This window comes from Eptesicus fuscus, chromosome 7 (genome assembly GCF_027574615.1).
Source record: "Eptesicus fuscus isolate TK198812 chromosome 7, DD_ASM_mEF_20220401, whole genome shotgun sequence".
NCBI lineage: Eukaryota > Metazoa > Chordata > Mammalia > Chiroptera > Vespertilionidae > Eptesicus > Eptesicus fuscus.
In genome coordinates this window covers 92999968-93022464 of record NC_072479.1, presented here as the reverse complement: position 1 = coordinate 93022464, position 22497 = coordinate 92999968, and the positions used below count along the sequence as shown (strand labels likewise).

The following is a 22497-nucleotide window of genomic DNA, read 5'->3' as shown; positions in this document are numbered from 1 at the left end:
CTTGAGATAGGACAAGGAAATGATACTGGTTTGGAGTGTGTGTGTGTGTGTGTGTGTGTGTGTGAGAGAGAGAGAGAGAGAGAGAGAGAGAGAGAGAGAGAGAGAGACACCAGGGTGAGGATTCCCACACTTGGTTTGAACTTCTCATCAGCACAAATGGAGGGAGCACCCAGACTTTCTAATTAGTTGTCCAGATGTGGGGCCGAAGGGGCAAGAGGAAGGGGTGAGGCTTAAAAGCTGTCAGAAGTCAAACATCAAAAAATGGAGCCCGATTCTTTAGGATACGCTTCATTTTACCAATGAAGAAACATACTGTGTTATTATGCTTTGACTTAGGCATGATTCTAGATCAGTCCTTCTATGTGTAATTTAGTCCATATTGCTCTGTGGTCACATGCTTGGTACCCTTCTTGAAAATACACACCTCTGATTATTGAAGGAGGGTGAAAGACAGAGGAAAGCCAAAATGCCATTGCCAATCCATCTGTATAGGGATACTAGAAAAAAACAGTGTAGCTTGTCATGGTGGGAGGAGCATGGCTGTTTTGGTTATTATTTGGCGTTGTCCCTTACCAGCTGTGTGATCTTGGGCAATTTACTTAGCCTTGTTGAATCGTACTGGTACAAAACATCTCCAGTGACATGGGACTTTACTAGACATCCATTTTATTTTGGGGAGCTCTGTTGGAAAATTCTTTCTTAAATAATGGCATTTTGCCATCTTAAGTTGGGTCTTTATACACATTTCCTGAACACAGGCATATCAAGCAGGTTATCAGGTATTATAAAGTATAAAGTCATACTGGCCATCTGGAAAAATGACTAAAGAGGACTTTGGCAAGTAGAGATTAGATCCAGGACAGTAAGGTCAAGCTCCTTAACAGCTGGTGAGATGAAGGCATTCCTCAGCCCTTTTGGGAATCCAAAGGACACCAGAAACTCCCCCAAGTGAGGACAAAATTGAAGTACCTAGGACATTCATTGATTACTAGCAATACTTTCAGTACAACACAGGGATTTGCTACTCAAATGCTGCTTCAACCCTGTCCTAGGGGAGTTTAATTCCCATGTTGGCTCTGCATTTTACAATCCCCAAAGTGAATGCCTTTTACTTTTTTTTTTTTTTTTAGAATTCCAAGATTTGATTTATTGATATATATATATGGATGGGTGCACACACACATATACAAACATGTATGTACAGTATAAATTTTAATAGGTTTTAAGCATATGGTGTAATGGTATTTATTTTAACTTGTTTCAATTACAGTTGATAGTCAATATTATATGAGTTTCAGGTGTATAGCATAGTGGTTAGACGTTTATATGTCTTCAAAGTGTTCCCCCTGATAATTCCAGAATGCCTCTTTTGTAATTGTTTTGGGATAAGTTCCTGGGCTGACTTTCATTGATTCAAAGTGGGCCTTGTGTCCACATATTCACCCATAAACCAATCACTGTGACTCTAATTTATTAGGCCCAAGTGATTCATCTGTGCACCCCTGGTGTATTGTGGTCAGCTCACCTGAGCTGTGTGGAGTTACTAAAAGAGTGAGGAGTAAGAGCTGGACAGGCAAAATATTTCTTACAGGTCTCTATAATAAAGTGATTCACTTTCACTTTTCATATATTTCTAACTGTGTGGGTAGCATTCACTTAGACTATGATGAGAATGGTGACCCTAGATTTGTGGGGTGCTTAGGACTCAAAGCACAGGCTTCCACAAAAGTACCGGGACTTCAGATAAGTCACGTTTCCAGTGAGTACCGACATATAGAACAGCAATTTTTAACCTTTTTTATCTTGTGGCATACATAAACTAATTACTAAAATTCTGCAGCACTCCAAGAAATATATTTTTGCTGATCTGACAACAACAGGTATAAATTTGGATTCATTCATACTGGGTGGCTATTGCTGTGTTGGCTCTTGTCATTTTTTTAAAATTTGATAATCTAAGGGAAAAGAGGTCAGTGTCCCTGACTAGTCAGGTAATGCATGTTTTAAATATTCTTGCAGCACACCGGTTGAAAATAGCTGATATAGAACCTAGTGCCAAGATCTTGAGGCTGTTGACTCAGACCTGAAACACACATGTGTTTTTTCTGTGACAGGGAAAACTGCTACTAACTATATCTTCAGAAGAGTTTTATATTTATCAGGGTTCATGTATATCTTTGATAATACTAGTAGTCACTATTTAATGCATGCTTCCAAATGAGAGTTTGGAACATTTCCTATTCATAAGCTTGAAACTGTGAGTTTGAGAATGTGTGCCAGCATTGAGCTGGCTAGACATGCTGTATTGGCTATGAATCAACAGGTTTTTATTTTCTTATCTGTGTGTTGGACTGGCACAAATCCCCTTGCTCTAAACCACTCAAGTGTAGATATAGAAGTCTTCTTTCTCCATTTCTTCCTATAACCTCAAAAAGATGAAATTTGAACCATAAGTAAGGTGGAAATAAAGATAGAATTCATCATTCAAAGGGAAAATAATGTGATTTATCTATCTGTGTATCATATATCTCTACCTACCTACCTATCTATATTATATTTTATATGGTACACATAGTATACAAAAATACTAGACACTTATATTATATAAAATATAAAAAAATTATAAATATAATAATTATCTGTATATTACATATGTTATATAGACATAATTTTCTTTTTTTCCAGGTTTTAAATGGGGGATATATTTGTGATCTTAATCAATTTATATTGCCTCTTCTGATACATGTCTAAGAACTTATAGAGGAATCCAAAGAGATGACTAATATAAAGGCAATTTAAAGTGCTTGATGGAAAAAAAATAAAATGCTTGACTGTCAGTATTTTCATAGCAAAACTTCCATAAAGTTCATGCTACTCCTTTTATTTCTTAAGGTTTGAGGAATACAGAGGAATTTTACTACAGAGTGTTTTTCCATTTGGGTTTAGAGATTTAATTTAATTTACTATGCATCATTTCCAAGCTCCTTGACTTTCTGAAGTCCATAAATACTTATACTAGCTGTGAATATACAGTATATCAGGCCAAAACATATGGCCCAGGCAGGCTAATAATTTGGTGCCCTTCAAACTGATGTTATTTAAATTTGTGTTCAATTCCCCAGTCAGGCCTTCAGATGAGACCCCAACCCTGATTGCAGCCTTGTAGGAGACCATGAAGCAGAGAACCAAGCTAAGCCATGCCTGATTCCTGGCCCACAGAACTGAGAGGTAATAATGATATGCTGTTTTAAGCCACTAAGTTTGTGGTAATTTGTTACACAGCAATCGATAACTACAAGTACTGAGCTGTGAAGGTTGCATATACCATCTAATCAAAGTTCCAATGTTAACTAGAACCACCTCCTTACAAGGTAATTTGGAAACCAGCTATGTTACCTGAACATACCTTCAGAGACCTTACCACTACAGTCAGAACTCTTTGGACCGCAAGCAACAGAAACCCACTTTAATGAACTTACATGAAAATGGGGTTTATTGGCTGATGTACTTGAGAATCTGAGGGTTTACTAAGCACCCTCAACCTCAGATATACTAAAAAGGATTCTGATTGACCCTTTTGGGGATATATGCCAATATTAGGACAAATAATTATGTCTAGATGGATAAGGTTCTCTGAGTGGTTGGCTTGAGTTGCATGCAGACCCCTGTAGTGGGGAAGTGGGGGCAGGGAGGACATTGTATCTGAAAGCCTCATCATGTAATAGATAATTATCCAAAGGAAAATTGGAATTTTGTTTCCAAAAGAACAAGAGGTATAAGAGCAGGCAACACAGCAACTGTCTACCATACTGTTGTAACCAGCAGCTCATGAAAATATTGCTTCCAACCACATACGAACTTCTCTCCAAGATAAATTCTGGTGAATATGGATTAGATCTATTTATAATCCTAGCTATTAAAAAACATTTTTGTTAAAACTATAATATACATTATAATCGGCACATAACAGTACATACATGAATTTTCATAAATGGAATGAAAATTATAACCAGCACCCAGATCAAAAAATACTACCAAACCACAGAAGCCCTGTGTTTATGTTCCTTTTCAGTCATTATTCCTACTCCCCTCTCCCATCAAGGATAACCACTGTCCTGACTTCTAACAACATTGATTAGTTTTGCCTATTTTTATATAAAGGGAACAATACCATATGCTCTCTTTTGTGTTTGGCTTCTCTGCCCAACATTATGTTTCTAAGATTCATCCATATTGCTGTTGTAGTTATAAATTATTCATTCATATTTCTGCATAGGATTCCATTGTGTGACTATATCACAATTTATGTATCCATTCTGCTATTGATGGGCATTTGGGACATTTCCATTTTGGGGCTACTGTCTAGAGTGCTGCTATGAACATGCTAATGCTTATATTTTGGTGAATACATGCATGCATTCCTGTTGGGTATACCCATAGGAGTAGAATTGCTGGGTCTGAGGGGTTGCTTGCATTCAGCTTTAGTACCAAACAGTTTTTTAAGAAGTTGTACCAATTTACACACTCACAAGTGGTCCATGTGGATTCAGGTTGCTTCGGGATTCATCTTTGCCAAGTCTTGATGCTTTTTATCTTCTTCATTTTAGCCATTCTGGTGGGTAAGTAGTATATCACATTATGGTTTTTATTTGCAATTCCCTGATGACTTAATGAAGATAGGCACTTTTTCATGTGCTTGTTAGCTATTTGAATATCTTTTTTGGGCAATTCTTCTGGATATTGTTTTATTGAGTATCTTTTTCTTATTGATTTGTAGAAGTTCTTTATATATTCTGAATATGAGTAATTTGCCTAATGTAATGATTGCAAATATCTTTTCCAACTTTATGGGAGCTTTTTCATTCTTAATCATGTCTATCGATAAACAAAGTTCTCAATTTTAACATAACGTGTTACTTTTTTTTTTCCTTTTGTGTTTAGTGGTTTTTGTGTCCTATTTAAGAAACCTTTGCAAACTTAATTCCATGGTATTTTATCATATCTCAGTGATATTTCAGGGGCCACAAGTTCAAGTCACTTCTCATCAATAATAGACATATATTTAGGTTGATATTTCAGTTACTTTGGAAAGAACCTTGAATTTTGGTTTCTGGGTAGAGTCCAATAACTAACTAATGTTTCTTGGGATGTTTCACATTTCAGTAAAATACTATTTTCAACTTACTGATCTTTTGGAGTCACCTTCTAACCCTCAAATTGGGAAAAAAACTCAAAATGTTGTTTATGTGACCTTTTCTCAGAGTTAGGTTGAATTACAGGAAAAAGCATTCATATAGTACAAATGGGCTTTTGTCTGATGCTTTTTAGTAGCAAATAATTCCCTCTCTCTGAACCATAGTAACCTCATCTGCAAAGGTGGGAAATAATTTCTGCCATACCAATATTATAGTATTGTTATGAAAATAACAACAACAATAATAAAATGCCAACAATGCACCGATACTTTATGGAATAGCTACCCTGGAAAGACACACTGTCAAGAATTTTGGCAAATAGAGTGAGTCTGATACAGAATCTGAAGTTTACTATTGACTGGGAGTGACAGGAAAGTATAAAAAATAACTGAAATTTTTAATGGAGAAAGTTAATTTACTAGGGAGTATACTAATTTGATTTTCTCTGAATAAATATTCTTTTTTTTGTACAGGTCTTCCCAAAGAATAGCAGACTTTAGAGTTATATGCAAATGACAAAACCAAGCCATAATTTATGGAGCCAAATATAGATCTTTAATCTGATATTAACATCCTATCTAATAATAGACAAATATGCAAATTGACCATACCTCCGACACACCCACAAGCCATGCCCACCATCCAATCAGAGCAAGTATGCAAATTAACCCAAACCAAGATGGCTACAGCCACAGAGAGCAAGGTTTCCTAGGTAACAGAGGAAGCCAAGCTTTCCGCCTGCCCTTGCCAGGCCTAAGCCTCCACTCAAACTACAAAGTTTCAATTATAGAAGGTAAACAAATTCAAACAAATGGCGGCAGAATGGAGCTTGAGAGAGCAGGCCAGGGTTGCCGCCGGCAACAGGGGAAGCAAAGCTTTCTGCACACCCTGGCCGGGCCCACCTGCTTAAGGCAACAAAGTTTCAATTATAACCCCAACACAAATGGCTGCCGGCCACGGAGGGAGCCCCAAGCTTGGCTCCGCTCCAGGCTACAAAGTATCAATTGTAGAAGGAAAATAAATTCCAGATACCAGGGCCTCTGCTTGCGTTGCCAGGGGCGTGGCCCACCTGCAAACAACCACAGGCCCCTCGCTCAGGCCGCCCCACACCCCAAGGTAACCCCCATCTGCTCCGGGATGCCCTTCAGGGCAAACCAGCTGGCCCCCACGCCTGTACCAGGCCTCTATCCTATCTAATAAAAGAGTACTATGCAGATTGATCATCACTGCAACACACACTATAGCTGCCCCCATGTGGTCAAAGATCCTGCCCCCATGTGGACACAAGATGGCCAGCAGGAGAGGGCAGTTGGGAGGCACCTGGCCTGCAAGGGAGGGCAGTTGAGAGGGACCAGGCCTGCAAGGGAGGGCAGTTGGAGGTGATCAACCCTGAAGGAGAGGGCAGTTAGGGGTGACCAGGTCGGCAGAGGAGGGAAGTTAGGGGTAAACAGGCTGGCAGCAGAGTGGTGAGGGGGTGATCAGGCTGGCAGGCAGAAGCGGTTAGGGACAATCAGGAAGGCAGGCAGGCAAGCAGTTGGGAGCCAGCAGTCCTGGATTGTGAGAGGGATGTCCGACTGCCCGTTTAGGACCGGGATTGGGCCTAAACGGGCAGTCGGACATCCCTCGAGGGGTCCCAGATTGGAGAGGGTACAGGCTGGGCTGAGGGACAACCCCCCTCCGTGCACGAATTTTTTGCACCGGGCCTCTAGTTTGAAATGATTCACAAATCCAGGGCTCTGTTTTCTTAGTTCCTGCTCAGTATCTGGCTACCCTTTCACTGATAATTTTGGAAGGCTAAATACTCTTTCAAAGTCTGCCATTGATTAAGACCATTTTGGAAAACTCTAAGTACTTCTAGAAGAGCCAATTTACAAGGCTCATCAGAAAACCTGTCTGCTTACTCTTTAATGTTGTTTTAACCCAAAGTGGCATTACCCTTCTTGGCATCAGACTTCACTCTGAAAGACTTTAGACAGTCTAAAATCACAACCACCTTCCATGGAAGACTGTCATCAGTTAAGGTGTTTACCTAGAAGTGCCCGAGTGCAGGGTTGCCAGAATTAGCAAATAAAAATATAGGATGCCCATTTAAAATTGAATTTAAGATAAATGATGATTTTTTTTTAATGTAAACATGTTCCATGCTTATACTAAATTCAGATTTAACTGGGCACCTGTATTGTATCTGGCATCCCTATCCAGGTGTTGAAGATAATTCTAGAAAAGGAGTTTCTGAAACTGCTTTGTATAAAGGTGGCATTACAGGACTAGAATACAGTTTCTCAAGGCCACTACCTTGAGATTTTGTTTTAAAACGAGGAATCAACTTATCTATTGCCAGACTTATGACATTACAGCTAAGGAAAGCACACAGGAGGCAACAAGCCACAAACAGTATGTGGATTTTATTAGTGTACATTGTTTAATTACACCTTGACCAATCTCTTACATTCATGAATAAACAGTTGCTCGGAACCGCTTTAAAATCAACACATTATTTAATGAGTCAGACTTTATTCTTTAAATGAGTCATTTAAAAGAAGCGCTTTATTGAGGCATGATTGACATGTAAGAAGCTGCACAAATTTAATGTGTACAACTCAATGAGTTTGGGCAGAACAGCTGGCTTTACTGGAACATCTTAGGGAACAATGAATAAACCAAATAGAAAAGTTGTACCACAAGAACAAATGCAAAGCAAAGGGAAATTCCCCATTGAGAATTGGTCTCACCTTTGACCAGTTCCTGGTGTTAACTTGTTCCTTGTGACTGCTCTGGTGGAGAGGTCCAAGATTTTCTAAGTAAGTGCCCAGTGCCTCCTGCCTTTGTTTAACCATTTCCTAGTAATGGCAACTTGTCATTAAATAACCCAAGTAGTGAATACCATCAGCACACAGCTGGCTCATAGAAACGAGAGGGCTGATGCCGTGAGGCAGGAGGCATGCAGTCATATATTTTGTATCATTTCAAGTATTTTCATAATGCTTATTACACACTCACTGTTTTCCAGACACAGTATACCTTCTATACACAACAGGAATTTCCTTTGAATCTCTTTTCTTTGTGCTCTCAGTAGTTTCCAGTTTTATTTTTAAAAGCAAAAACTTGCTTTTCTGTACCAGAAAATCAATAGAAGAATTTTACAACAAAGCAGGGAAGGCAATAAGGAGTTTGTTCTCATTCCATCATAGGAAATGTCTTTTAAAAACTTAGTTTCTTTGATTAGCCAATTATTTTTTCAAGAATTGTATCTTACTGAGTACAATGTGAGATGCATAAAGTTGGAAGAAAGTTCAGAAATGTTCCTGCTTTTGCAAATCTGAGTCTTGGCTTGAGGATGAAGAGTCAATTGGGATGTTAAAGATGAAAGAATTGCTAAGAGGTTCAAAGAAAACAAGCAAATAAAAAAAGGGGGGACAATTATTAACTCTAGGAAAAGGTAGCGGTTACATATGAAAGTCAGTTTTTTCTTAGTACACTATGTGACTTGGCTGTGAATGAATTTACATAGTTATAATAAAATATACGCTGATTTTTTTTCTCTAACAAGAAATTATGATATATCTCTATTGGGAAAATTGGGGATGGAAAGTTTGTGTATTTGTGTGTGAAGACGGGGAAAAAAGAGGGCCTGATAAGGATGCTAAATTCTCAGTTTCCCTGGTAAGAAGTTAATAGGAAATCCCTAAGCAAAATATTAAGAAATAGCTATAGTACATAGCTATTTAGAAATATAGAAGAAACAGCAGAAAGAATATAAAATAGTTTTTCTGGAGAGTTAGAATTGGGGTGAGGACACTTGTGGGAGGGGGATATTGCTTTTTTTTTTTTTAAGCCTTGTAGTACAATTTGACTTTTTTACCCATAAACATGGATTAGTTTAATAAAATTAACATTGTAATAAAATCAGGGACCCCCCCCCCAAACTAAACTAATATTAAACATTTCTAAATAATAATAAATCAAAAGGAGGAGATGATTGCTTTGGGCTGGGTGTGGAATATATTCCTAGTTCCAAACAAATTTTGTAAATAAACAGATTTTAGAAACATAACCTATTGATAAGTATGGGACTTGCTACACTTCACATGGTATGTCATCTGCTCTAGGAGATTCTAGATGCAACCTGGCTCCTTCCACTTGTCCAGGATCATCTAATTCTGTTTTTCCTAGAAATAAACATAGAAATGAAGTTTGAAGCCTCCTGGGCCCTTTTCTGATCTGAGAGTAAGCTGGGAAACTCCTTCCTCCTTCCTTTCTTTGCTCATTGCAAGGAGGGGAAGGGTCTGGTGATGGCACTTGAAGGGGAGAGCTTTTACTAGGTTAAGCACTTAGGATGCCATGGAAAATAAATCAACAAGAGTCAGCATAATGGCACTTGGCCAACTTTCAGAATTCTTCAGTCAAGTTCCCAATTTCTGGGGACAAGAGAAAGCTCTTAGTCTACTCGATTCAGACTTGAGCTTGGATTGGGTTGCAGGTCCTTTCCACTTGGCTAGCAAACTCACCCCAACGGCTAGAATTGGAAAAGCAGCCAGGGCTGAGCTGGGAGTGTTGCTCATTGCTGCACTAGGCCACGTTTCCCCAGGAGCCAATTATCCTTTGGCATCAAACACCTGCTGGCCAGTGAAAGTCCCAACATGCCACCTGGTCCAGGCAGCTGCCCTTAGAAGAAAGTGGGCAGAAGAGACACTCACAGTCAGTGAGCAGAACTCTTGCAATGTGGGGACACACTCCTTCCTTTCTACCTTTACAAGAAAGGAAGTTTGGAGCATTTGTTTTCTCTTTGGCCCACCTCATCTTAGAGTCTCTGGGCCCATTTGCTTCAGTAGAAAGATAGCTCTGTGCTTGTTCTGTCACAGAGAGGACCAGATGGGACCTTTGCCAAAATCTACATGACAGCCCATGTCACGTAGAGCTGGAAAGTCAAGTACAGGCTTGCTGCTGGGATGCCACATTTATATGACATCTCCCTCAGGCATTCCTAGGTCTCAGGAGGAGGAGAAGCGTACCTTGTCTTGAGTCTGAAATGCAAAAATTGAGTTATAAAGTCACTTAGACAATGAATCTTTCCTTTGAGATAGGTGCCTTTACAGAAGGAATTACCACAGGACTTCTTAAACTATTAGCTTGATAAAAATTCCATACATAATACATCTTTTTTAGATGTGTATTGTATAGGACAATAGTGCTTGGCTGGATATACATGTTAACTAAACAAAAATCACAATTATTCTTATGAATTATTTTCTACTATTATAGGTTTTTTTCACTTTCCTCTGAAGTCCTATCTCCACTAGAATATAAGGTCCTTGTAGGCAAGTATCATGTGACTCATTTCTTTTTATCTCAGTTCCTAGGCCATGGTAGGTACTCAATATATGCTCTGTATTGGTGACATTTATACTAGTAATTACTTTCCTCTCTCTATCCTATCTAATAATAGACAAATATGCAAATTGACCATACCTCCGACACACCCACAAGCCACGCCCACCATCCAATCAGAGAGAGTATGCAAATTAACCCAAACCAAGATGGCTACAGCCACAGAGAGCAAGGTTTCCTAGGTAACAGAGGAAGCCAAGCTTTCCGCCTGCCCTGGCCAGGCCTAAGCCTCCACTCAAGCTACAAAGTTTCAATTATAGAAGTTAAACAAATTCAAACAAATGGCAGCAGAATGGAGCTTGAGAGAGCAGGCCAGGGTTGCCACCGGCAACAGGGGAAGCAAAACTTTCCGAACACCCTGGCCGGGCCCACCCGCTTAAGGCAACAAAGTTTCAATTATAACCCCAACACAAATGGCTGCTGGGCTGCGGAGGGAGCCCCAGGCTTGGCTCTGCTCCAGGCTACAAAGTTTCAATTGTAGAAGGAAAATAAATTCCAGATACCAGGGCCTCTGCTTGGGTTGCCAGGGGGCGTGGCCAGCCTGCAAACCACCACAAGCCCCTCGCACAGGCCGCCCCACACCCCAAGGGAATCCCCACCTGATCTGGGATAACCTTCAGGGCAAACCAGCTGGCCCCCACCCCTGTACCAGGCCCTATCCTATCTAATAAAAGAGTAATCTGCAGATTGATCATCACTGCAACACACAATATAGCTGCCCCCATGTGGTCAAAGATCCTGCCCCCATGTGGACACAAGATGGCCACCACAAGATGGCCAGCAGGAGAGGGCAGTTGGGAGGCACCCGGCCTGCAAGGGAGGGCAGTTGAGAGGGACCAAGCCTGCAAGGGAGGGCAGTTGGAGGTGATCAACCCTGCAGGAGAGGGCAGTTAGGGGTGACCAGGCCGGCAGAGGAGGGAAGTTGGGGGCAAACAGGCTGGCAGCAGAGTGGTTAGGGGGTGATTAGGCTGGCAGGCAGAAGCGGTTAGGGGCAATCAGGAAGGCAGGCAGGAAAGCAGTTGGGAGCCAGCAGTCCTGGATTGTGAGAGGGCAGTCGGACATCCCTTGAGGGGTCCCAGATTGGAGAGGGTACAGGCTGGGCTGAGGGACAACCCCCCTCCGTGCACGAATTTCGTGCATCGGGCCTCTAGTATATAAATAATATTGAGGAATATCCATCATAAAAACCTGGGCTAAATTAAATATATTAGGTCTTCTTCTTTTTTCTTATCTGCATGTTCTAATTTTTCTACAATTGGAGGGGGGGGGGGGCGGGAAATCTCTGTCCTCAACAGCATTCTTCCCCCCTAGAGGGAAAAGGGGCCACAAATGTCCTTAAATAAAATAATAAATAAATAAAACAACCAAAACTAACTTTTATCGAGCACTTACTATGTGCCAGTAACTACTTTAAGTGCTTTACACATCAGAGCTCATTTAATCCTAAAAATGATTCTTCTAATCACAGATGTGTCAACATTGTCGTAAGAAACATCCTGTGCTCAGAGCTGGGTTATTTCCTGATTTGATGTAAGCAGAGTGACGTGCTTGCTTTATGATCCCAGTCACAGTGATGCAGCAACACTTGTACATTCTTTTGAAAGACTTTAGGGGAATGGTCATTATGTTGGTACCAAGGAGGGCCTTCCCTCTATCATGGAACTGGGACTCATATGTGTCATAAGTAGAGGAACAAAGAAACTAAAGAAATTGTTTCTTATGATCAGAGACTTGGAAACTGAGCATCAACTGAGCTCCTGTTACCACTTCATGGCATGGGGAGAACTTGCCACTGGATGAGAATTCTTCAGGTACCACCCTGACTGACTAATTCATCTCATGACACATGGAGTAGTCAGACATGCACTGAAAATGACTCTATTAAAGTGAAATACAGCCCTAGCCGGTTTGGCTCAGTGGATAGAGCGTTGGCCCTCATACTGAAGGGTCCTAAGTTTGATTCCGGTCAAGGGCACATACCTGGGTTGCAGGCTCAGGGCGTATGTGGGAGGCAACCAATTGAGGTGTCTCTCTCACATAAATGTTTCTCTTTCTGTCTCTCCCCCTTCTTTCCACTCTCTCTAAGAATCAATGGAAATACATCATTGGGTGAGCATTTAAAAAAAAAAGAAAAAATTAAAGTGAAATACAGCCTGTAACGTACAGAAGTTTCGAGGTTGGCCTTTTAGCCCTGAGAATTGCTTCATCAGGTGGGCAGCGGAAGCTGGTTCACCCTATCTATGATTCTCTGGATGAGAATCTCCAGGAAAGCAAGTACCGTACATAATGAAAGCAAAGAGAAATCAGCGCCAGCCCAGGGCCAACCCATTACCCCACCCAAACCAGAAGAACAGGAGCCTAATGCCATGGAATGTGCTGGGCTTTTTCCTGCTACCAGCCACCAGCTAGACTCCTGGCTGGAGAAATTGGGAGAACAGGTTGCACCACACTGCCAGAAACTGGAGCAGCCACTGCAATACAGCAGAGTCTATCACTTTAACAAAAATAACACTTATGGAGACTATTAGTAATGAAAATAATTCCCACCTATTTCGTTTAGAATAGCCTACTGCCATTGTAGAACGTTTCTACCCTCTGGTCCAGAGTGAAGAATAGGCACCACAGAGGGGAAGGTGGGGTTGGCTAATGTTGGCAGGAAGGAAAATTTTGGAGCTGAGAAGTCCTAGGACCTTCTACTTCCCGAAAGGAAACAGAGAAATTCAGAGATTTACCTAAAATCACACAACACAGTCAGTATTGGAATCCAGATCTCTGGACTTGGAGTTCAATGTGCTTTCACTTGGGATGTGATTTTTGTGTGTGTTATAAAACAATGTAACATCTCAAAAAATTTGGACATTTTAGCAAAAAAAAAAAAATCATCCATAATCACAACTTTCCAATAACTATTAGCATTTTTGTATTTTTCTTCAAACATGTCTTTATTCTCAGATGTTTAACATAACCATTACTGACCGTACATGTTCCTATTTTTCAAAACTTCTCATCTTTTTTGTAATAACACTAGCTGAACACAAACACCTCGTACAGCCATACAAAAATATTTCTTTACATCTCTATTCTGTATCAATGGCAGTGAGTGATGCATTGTGCTATAATGTTATCATGGCTACCACATCACTAGGTGATAGGAATTTTTCAGCTCCAATATAGTATTATGGGATCATTGTTGGGTATGCCATCAATTGTTGACCAAAACGTCATTATGCATTGCATAAATGTAGTTGACCAGCCTCCCCACCCAACAATCCCCTCAAGAATGAAGGGAGAATAAAGGCTTTTTTAGACATGCTGGCTCTTACAAGAATTACCTCCTGTGGACTCATTCTCAGGAAGCTACAGGATGGTGTGTACAGCCAAGACAAAGGGGCAAGCCGAAGAAGAAACATGAGATTCAGATAATAAGAGATTGTTGACAAAGACCAGAAAAATCCCTGGAATATGATAAACTGAGATCCCAGGGCAACAACTGTGCAGCCCATCAGTCCAGAGAGCAAACAGTCCGCAGTGACTGCCTGATGTAGGGAGACATACTGAGTGGACATTTATACTCTTGTGGGAAAGTGATGAATGGGGAGGGAGTCAGGGTGGTTTCTCTTTTTGAGTTTGTAGACATTCCCTTAGTCCCCAGGTCTCAGTACAGAAGCTGGAGCCCCGTTGGGCCCAGTGTCTTCTGCCCAGAGTCTGGTGTAACCTCTTCTGTGAGTGAAGTTTCAGTCTTCTGCTGGGCTGGGGCTGGGGCTGGGGCTGGGGCAGTTGCTCAGCTGCGTGGGATAGGTAACATTTCCTCATATACAGATTTTCAACCATTTCCCTTTTCTGACCCCTCCCCATCATCTTCCCCACATCAAGAACTCTTGATACCTCCAATTCCTACTCCTTTGGGGGCTTCTAAGGCATAAGTAAGCCTGCTGCTGGCTTAACTGTCAGCTGTCTCTGTTTTTTAAGTAAGTTTCTACTCATTCATATGCTTTCTGGCTTCCAAAATTTTATCCTTGTTCTTTTGTTTTTACTCTCTTTATCTTTTATGGTTTATTGCTGGTTTTATTCCACTACAGTAATTTTAGTGAGGTTTAGTAGGGAAAAAAGGTAAATATATGTGTTCAATCTGCCATGCTGTTTAAAAAGCAGTTTTAAAAAAATTATAAAATATTTGCATAGTTGAACAAATAATATGAACAATCATTAACCAATACTCAAATAAAGAAATAAAAAGTGTTAGCACCCCTAAGGGCTCCCCAGGTGTCCCTTTCTAATGGCAACCAGATCTCTGAATTTCATTTTTTAGAAATTTTCAGAAAATTCTCAATGCCAATGAGTATTGTAAAGTAGAATCGGTGCAATAATAGGTTTAGCATTTTTAAAAATCTTCACCCAAGGATTTTTTTTCATTGATTTTTAGAGAGGGTGGGAGGGAGAAGGGGGGAGAAAAAGAGAGAGAAACATCAACATGAGAGAGGCACATCAATTGGTTGCCTCCTGCACACACCAGAGCTGGGAAACCTGCAACTGAGCTATGTGCCCTTGACCAGGAATCAAACCTGAAACTTCCATCAGCCGGCCAACCCTCCAACCACTGAGCCAAACCAGGCAGGGCTAGCATTTTCTTTAGGCAGTAAAGAGTGCTGTGTTCATGGGTTTATGAAGATGAACAAGCACTGTCCCTTTTTCCAAGGAACGTATCTCTCTTTCACAGGCGATAATTAACTGACACAGACTTCTAACAGAAAAGACACCTTTCAGAGTCTAGCCAGCTCCCACCTTCCTACCTGGGGAACTAGTCTGCCTTCCCCACCCTCAGTGTGCAGCCTCAGTGGGAACCCTGCTCTTCTGGCCTGGGCTGAATGGATTAGAGGTCTAGGGACATGTGACCCAAATTGCATCAATCAGATTTTTTCTCCAGGGGACTTGAATTAAAATTCAAAGATGCTAATTGGTCTCCACTGCCCACTGAATTGAGGACATGTAAGCACTGGCTTGGACATTTCTGACCACGTACTTGTGTCAATGCAGAGAAAACCTATCTGGAGAGAGAGGGAAAAACCAAGCAGGCATGTAGAGTAGTTTTCCAGTTTCTGCTTTTGGACTCATGAAATCCATGAGATATTCCTGCCTTGATTAAAACAACTGTAACACTGTACCACTATGAAGGCCATAAAGTGATTATTAACATGCAAAGAGGGCTCATAGCAAGAGAGAGTGCATATCTGATTGTAGAGTAGGTGGAAATAGGAGTGGTGAAATATTCCATGAAAAACTTTGACGATTGAGTCCACCATGAATGATGGGCAAAATTCTAACAGGAGAAGACTGGGTGGGAGCATTTATAAGTGAAAGGAACCATACAGGAGAGAGAAAAATTGGTGGCCTGGTTCCAAGATGAGCGGGATGGTTACGTCTCCTTGTGAAAATTTAGGATCTCCTATCCTTGCATGAGCACATGTCAGCACGTTGTAGATCTTTTTTCCTACTTGAAAATAATTACCAGCAAGTGTCACGCCAGTCTCATCAACCTCCTTCTAGCTACTTTGCTTAAAAACAACACACACTAGCCTAGCTGGTTTGGCTCAGTGGATAGAGCTTTGGCCTGTGGACTGAAGGGTTCCAGGTTTGATTTCAGTTAAGGGCACATGCCCAGGTTTCAATCTTGATCCCCAGTAGGAGGTGTGCAGAAGGTAGCTGATCAATGATTCTCTCTCATCATTGATATTTCTATCTTTCTCTCTCTTCCTCTCTGAAATCAATAAAAATATTTTTTAAAAACCCAAAATACTAAAGAGGTCATCCAGAAAAACTCCTGTTATTTCTACAGAGCAAAAAACTACTCCCTAAAGATGTGAAGTAATTAACAATGCGAGGAGAAAGATGACGGCATAGGTAACACCTAAACTACTGCCTCGCACAACAATTTCAAAACTACAACTAAAAGACAAGACGGACATCATCCAGAACCACAGGAAGGCTGGCTGAGTGGAAATTCTACAACTAGAAGGAAAGAGAAAAGCACACTGAGACTCAGAGGAGCTGAGACGCACACGTGTGCGAGGAGAGGACTGGCAACTGAGTGCGTGGCTGGCTTTCTCAAGCGGGAGGGAGACAAAATCTCCTGATTGCACTGAACTCCAGTTCCAGGCGAGACTCTGGGGACCCAGACTCATTCGGGGAGAAACTGGACTGTCGGGCAGCGGGCGAAACTTGAAGGTGGCTTTCTCTCAGAGGTGCTTGCAGCGATTACCACGGGACACTGAGACACAGGGGCCTATTAGGGCAGAGCTGATGGGAAACCAATGTTGTCTGCTCCGCCCTGAGACTCCGCCCCATTCAAGCTGAGCACAGAGGCTTTTGCAAGTCTTCTCCCATAAGGGTGTCTCCAGCACAGAAGTTCTCCCAGTATAGACACAGCTGATCCTCACAGCCAATTGGCCTGGAGGTCAATTCCTCCCAGTAATACCAACAACAATTAAGGCTTAACTACAACAAGACTGTGCACACAGCCCACAAAGGGGTGTACCAAGAGTGTCCACCTCAGGTAACTGGGGAGGCTGAGCCACTGGGCCCTATAGGACACCTAGCACACAAAGCCACTCTATCAACTCAGGAAGCAGCCAAAATGCGGAGACAAAGAAACAGGTCACAAATGAAAGAAATGGAGGAAAGCAAATGACTGGATATAGAGTTCAAAACCACGGTTATAAGGTTTTTCAAGAATTTTCTAGAAAAGGCTGATAAATTTAGCGAGACCCTCGAGGATATGAAAAAAGGACCAACTAGAAATTAAGCATACACTGAATGAAATAAAGAATATTATACAGAGATCTAACAGCAGACTAGAGGTTCCCAAAATCAAGTCAAAGATTTTAAATACAAGGAAGCAAAAAACACCCAACCGAAAGAGCAAAAAGAAAAAAGAATCCAAAAATATGAAGATAGTGTAAGGAGCCTCTGGGACAACTTCAAGTGTACCAACATCCCAATTATGGGGGTTCCAGAAGAAGAGAGAGAGCAAGATACTGAAAACCTATTTGAAGAAATAATGACAGAAAACTTCCCCCACCTAGTGAAGGAAATAGACTTACAAGTCCAGGAAGTGCAGAGTACCCCAAACAAAAGGAATCCAAGAGGACCACACCAAGACACATCATAATTAAAATGCCAAGAGCAAAAGACAGAGAATATTAAAAGCAGCAAGAGAAAAACAGTTAGTTACCTACAAGGGAGCACCCATACGACTGTCAGTTGATTTCTCAACAGAAACTCTGCAGGCCAGATGGGAGTGGCAAGAAATATTCAAAGTGATGAATAGCAAGAACCTACAACCAAGATCACTCTACCCAGCAAAGCTATCATTCAGAATTGAAGGTCAGATAAAGAGCTTCACAGGTAAGAAAAAGCTAAAGGAGTTCATCAACACCAAATCAGTATTATATGAAATGCTAAAAGGTATTCTTTAAAAAGAGGAAGAAGAAGAAAAAGGTAAAGATAAAAATTATGAACAACAAATACATATCTATCAACAAGTGAATCTAAAACTCAAGTGAATAAAAACATCTGATGAACAGAATAAACTAGTGAATATAATAGAATCAGGGGCATAGAAAGGGAGTGGACTGATAATTCTCATGGGGAAAGGCGTGTGGGGAGTGCGGGAAGAGACTGGACAAAAATCGTACACCTATGGATGAGGACAGTGAGGGGTAGGGGGTAAGGGCAGAGGGTGGGGTGGGAACCGGGTGGAGGGGAACTATGGGGGAAAAAAGAGGAACAATTGTAATAATCTGAACAATAAAGGTTTATTAAATTAAAAAAAATAACAATGCAATGCTGTGATCTCCAGTGTAAATTTCATTCTTGTTTCCTTGTTCCAGGAATAGTGGTAATTGAACACTTCCCAGCAGTGTGAGGTGAGTTATAGGAAATTCAAATATAATTTCAGCTCAGGAGAACCTGTTTGGCTCTGTTAGCTCTTTGCTCAATGTATATGTCCATGGCCTTCAGATGTATCAGACCATGCATTTTCAGGGCCATCAATTACTTTTCTGGGAAAAAGAGATACTTTGCCAGATTTTAAAAACACACAGAAAAATGGAACTTTAAAAAAGTGTGTAAAATAGCTATTGTGGTTTAAACAGCCATTTTCCACAAACTATAATTCTAAAACTTGAATAAACTATCTAGTGATAAGGAATTAATTAAGTAGGCATACTTTATATTTTTATATGTTTGTAAGTACATTGATTAGTGAGAGGAGTAAAACTGAATAGTAAAGTTTTGGAGAGAAACAAAAAAGTGAGAATTTGTATCTCATAGCTAATGTCATTTACCTAATTTAGGGAAATATCTAGTTTTTATACCAAAATAACTTTTAGGCAACAAGCCAGTGAAGTTATAAATTTGAAGTCAGCTCATATAACTCCCTTAACTGTTGAGCTGTTCATAATTTTAAGTATTATTTACTCCCAAACCAATTATTTTTTAAAAATATGTTTATACTGATTTCAGAGAAAGGGAGAGGGAGAAAGGGAAGGAAACATCAATGATGAGAATCATTGATTGGCTGCCTCCTGCACGCCCCCTACTGGGGATCGAGCCTGAAACTTGGGCATATGCCCTGACCAGAAATCAAACCAGTGACCTTTTGATTCATAGGTCAACACTCAACCACTGAAGAAATAATGAGCCGGGCCCAAACCAATCTTTATCATAGCCTTGTATTTAGAACTTCTATGAGCTCGAAATCCTGTCCTTTTTTTCACTGTGTGTCTGACACAGATATTCTCATTACAACATGTCATTGCAACATTTTCTATCTTATGAAGAGATTTTCATATGCCAGCCTTAAAATAGCACCGTCCATGTAACAGGGATAGTGCCTTGGACATGATCTAAATGAGCTTTGACTTTACTCTGCATGCTAAGTGTGCTCCTAAAATCCATGCAAAGGGATTTTAAAAAGCAGATCACATTTCAAAATGCACTTGAGAAAAGCTTTCTTCAAGGGCTCTGAGCAACCAAGGAAGGGCTTGTCCGCTGTGACCAGGCAACACACCGGCTGCTCAGCGCCCTGCCACTTCCTGTGCAGCTCCTGTCTGCTTCTCTGTGGCCCCAGTGCCAGTGGTCTTCTGACTAGATTCTTAAAGAGAGAACAGCTGTTTGAAAAAACAGGAGGAGAAACTGGAGACTATCCATTTTACGGTAAGTTGAGATGGACAAAACTCAGAACTAGTCATTGTCACAGTTGATCTGTGTTTTTAAACCCGAGAACTCATTTTGTCAGCTAAGGATGATCCATGGGGAAATAGTAAAATTCTTGGAAAATTGGTCTCTGAGAAAGAAGTCTGTTTGGTGAAAATTGTGGTTCAGTTGGATGTGGCAGAGACAGCTGGTTGTCCCCAGTATGCATTCTCCCCTTCTTCCTTGGAAATAGGACCCACAGTTTTTAGTTGGGCACCTGAGCCCTGGGCACAAAGACTTTATTTCTCAGTCTCCCTTGCAGCTAAATGTTGCCACATGACTAAGTTCTGTCTGATGGGATATAAGTGGAATTGTCACATAAAATGATGGAACTGTCCTATTGTCTGTGTCCATGGGTTATGCATATAAATTCTTGGGTTAATCTCTTCCAGCCCCCACCCCCAACCCCCTCCCCCAGCCTCCGCCTCTTTCCCTCTGAGATTCAACATTCTGTTCCATGCTTCTATGTCTCTGGATCTATTTTGTTTGCCCGTTTATTTTGTTCGTTAGATTCCACATAGGAGTGAGATGATGTGATATTTGTTTTCTCTGACTGGCTTATTTTGCTTAGCATAATACTCTACAGGTTAGGGCTATTGATGTTAAAGGAAGTTCCTAAAAAAATGATTCAATTGCTAGAATTCTTGAGCTAGATTCCTCTGTGTTATGCTTATAGGGTGGTTTCTCTCTCTCTCTCTCTCATACATGACAGTTGGGATGTAATTGCAAACCACATACTTACTTAAATAACTGCATTACTTGGATTTAACTTCCATTTCCTTGTGAAAATATTATGCAAATAATGCCAGGTTAAAAAAAAAAAAAAAAGCTTTAGTCTTCTCCTGGGCTGGGCTAAATACATTCCGAGGATTGTTTACCAAGACCAACTGGTAAATTATACAGATGTATGAAAATGCACAAGGATGGCCTGAAATAGACCTATCTATGCCTGGGCACATTTGGTTGGACAGTTTATTTTAGAAGAAAAAACTGGAGAATCACATTGCTTTACAAGTGTGACTCATGAGAGTTGTTACTAATATCGCAAGACACTGATATATATCCTCAGTACTGATACTGGAATATATCCTCAGTACTGATACTGGAAATGGTCATGTCTTCTATGTGCTTTCAAGTACCTTCATTTAAGTGTATATATTTATGCCTATGTATGTGACCAAGAGAACAAACTCTGAAATCAGATCTGGATTAAACATCTTAATCACCATTTCCTTGGGCAAGTGATTTAATCTTTTTTTGTGTGTGTGTGTGGTTTTAAAAAAAAATTATCTTTATTGTTGAATGTATTACAGATATTCCCCTTCCCCCCATTGATTCCCTCTACTCAGCTTCAGCCCCCTCTCCAGGCCTTCCCAGCACTATTGTCTGTCCATGGGCTATGCATATATGCATATAAGGTCATTGGTATCTTTCTAAACCAGTTTCCTCATTTGAAAAATGGAAATGACCCCTATCCCTAGTTGACGTATAAGGTGTCAAGCATGTTATATGTCACATGGTAAGGCTTATTAAATAGTGGGTAGTATTAATGTCACAGCAACTATCATTTCTATGGAGACTGTTGGGCATCAAAAATACTTTCTGAATGAAAAAGCAGGCCACCAACAGCACAGGCTTCCTCCTCTCCTTTAGAATCGCTTACCTGCCTCAGGATGGGCACATCTCAGCTCAGTGGCCACTAATTTCCCAATAAGGCAATCTAAAAACCCCAGGCGTATCTTCTCATAAGGACCCGGACTTTTGAACTGGAAAGCTAAAAGTAAAGGCGTGACCACTGCCCTTCGACCCACACTCCCGCATCAGTGGCCTGCTCATTTACATGGTGCGTCTCCCTGCGAGCAGCTGATAACATTTGTGCGGAGCGCTCCCAGGGCATTTGTCAGACGTGGCTGGAGGCTCCAGTTCCGCGGCGCCAGGGAGATCCAGGCCACCCCGGCCGGCCGGGCACCTGGCCAGTACTTAGCTGGGCTTGGGGTGGGGGGGATCTCCGAAGTCCCCAATCCAGGGCTCCATTGGCTGTTGGTGGGTGCAGAGGTTGCTGCCAGCGCGTATCCCCTGCCCACTTCGCGAGGAGGGCTGTCGGGGACAGACACCTGGAGGACGCCTCCAATCCCCGCAGGGCGCCACGCCCGCCACGCCCGCCGCGCGGAGAAATAAGAAGTGCGCGCCAGCCCGCCCGGGGAAAGCAGCAGCAGCCCGGGCCGTGCTCCCGGGAGTCGCCAGTTTGCGCGCAGGTGCACCCGGGGGACCGTGCGGCCATGGACCCGTCGCGGGGTATCGGCACCTTCGTGGTGTGGGACTACGTGGTGTTCGCTGGGATGCTGCTCATCTCGGCCGCCATCGGCATCTATTACGCCTTCGCGGGGGACAAACAGCAGACCTCCAAGGACTTCCTGATGGGCGGCCGCCGAATGAGCGCCGTGCCGGTGGCGCTGTCGCTTACCGCCAGCTTCATGTCCGCGGTCACTGTCCTGGGCACCCCCACCGAGGTCTACCGTTTTGGGGCCATATTCAGCCTCTTTGGCATCACCTACCTCCTTGTGGTGGTCATCAGCGCGGAGGTCTTCCTCCCCGTGTTCTATAAACTGGGAATTACCAGCACCTACGAGGTAAAGGGTCAAAGGGTGGGCTGGGGAGGGCA

General features: G+C 41.7%; 1 protein-coding gene across 1 annotated transcript in view; it reads left to right on the top strand.

Annotated features, from left to right (window-relative positions):
• Positions 1–22056: 22056 nt before the first annotated feature.
• Positions 22057–22497, top strand: part of SLC5A8 (solute carrier family 5 member 8) — a 41114-nt gene continuing 40673 nt past the window's right edge. Inside the window, exon 1 of the mRNA XM_008144765.3 lies at positions 22057–22465. Within this exon, the coding sequence (XP_008142987.2) occupies positions 22115–22465 (351 nt within the window). The 5' untranslated portion in view covers positions 22057–22114. The remainder of the gene's footprint in view (positions 22466–22497) is intronic.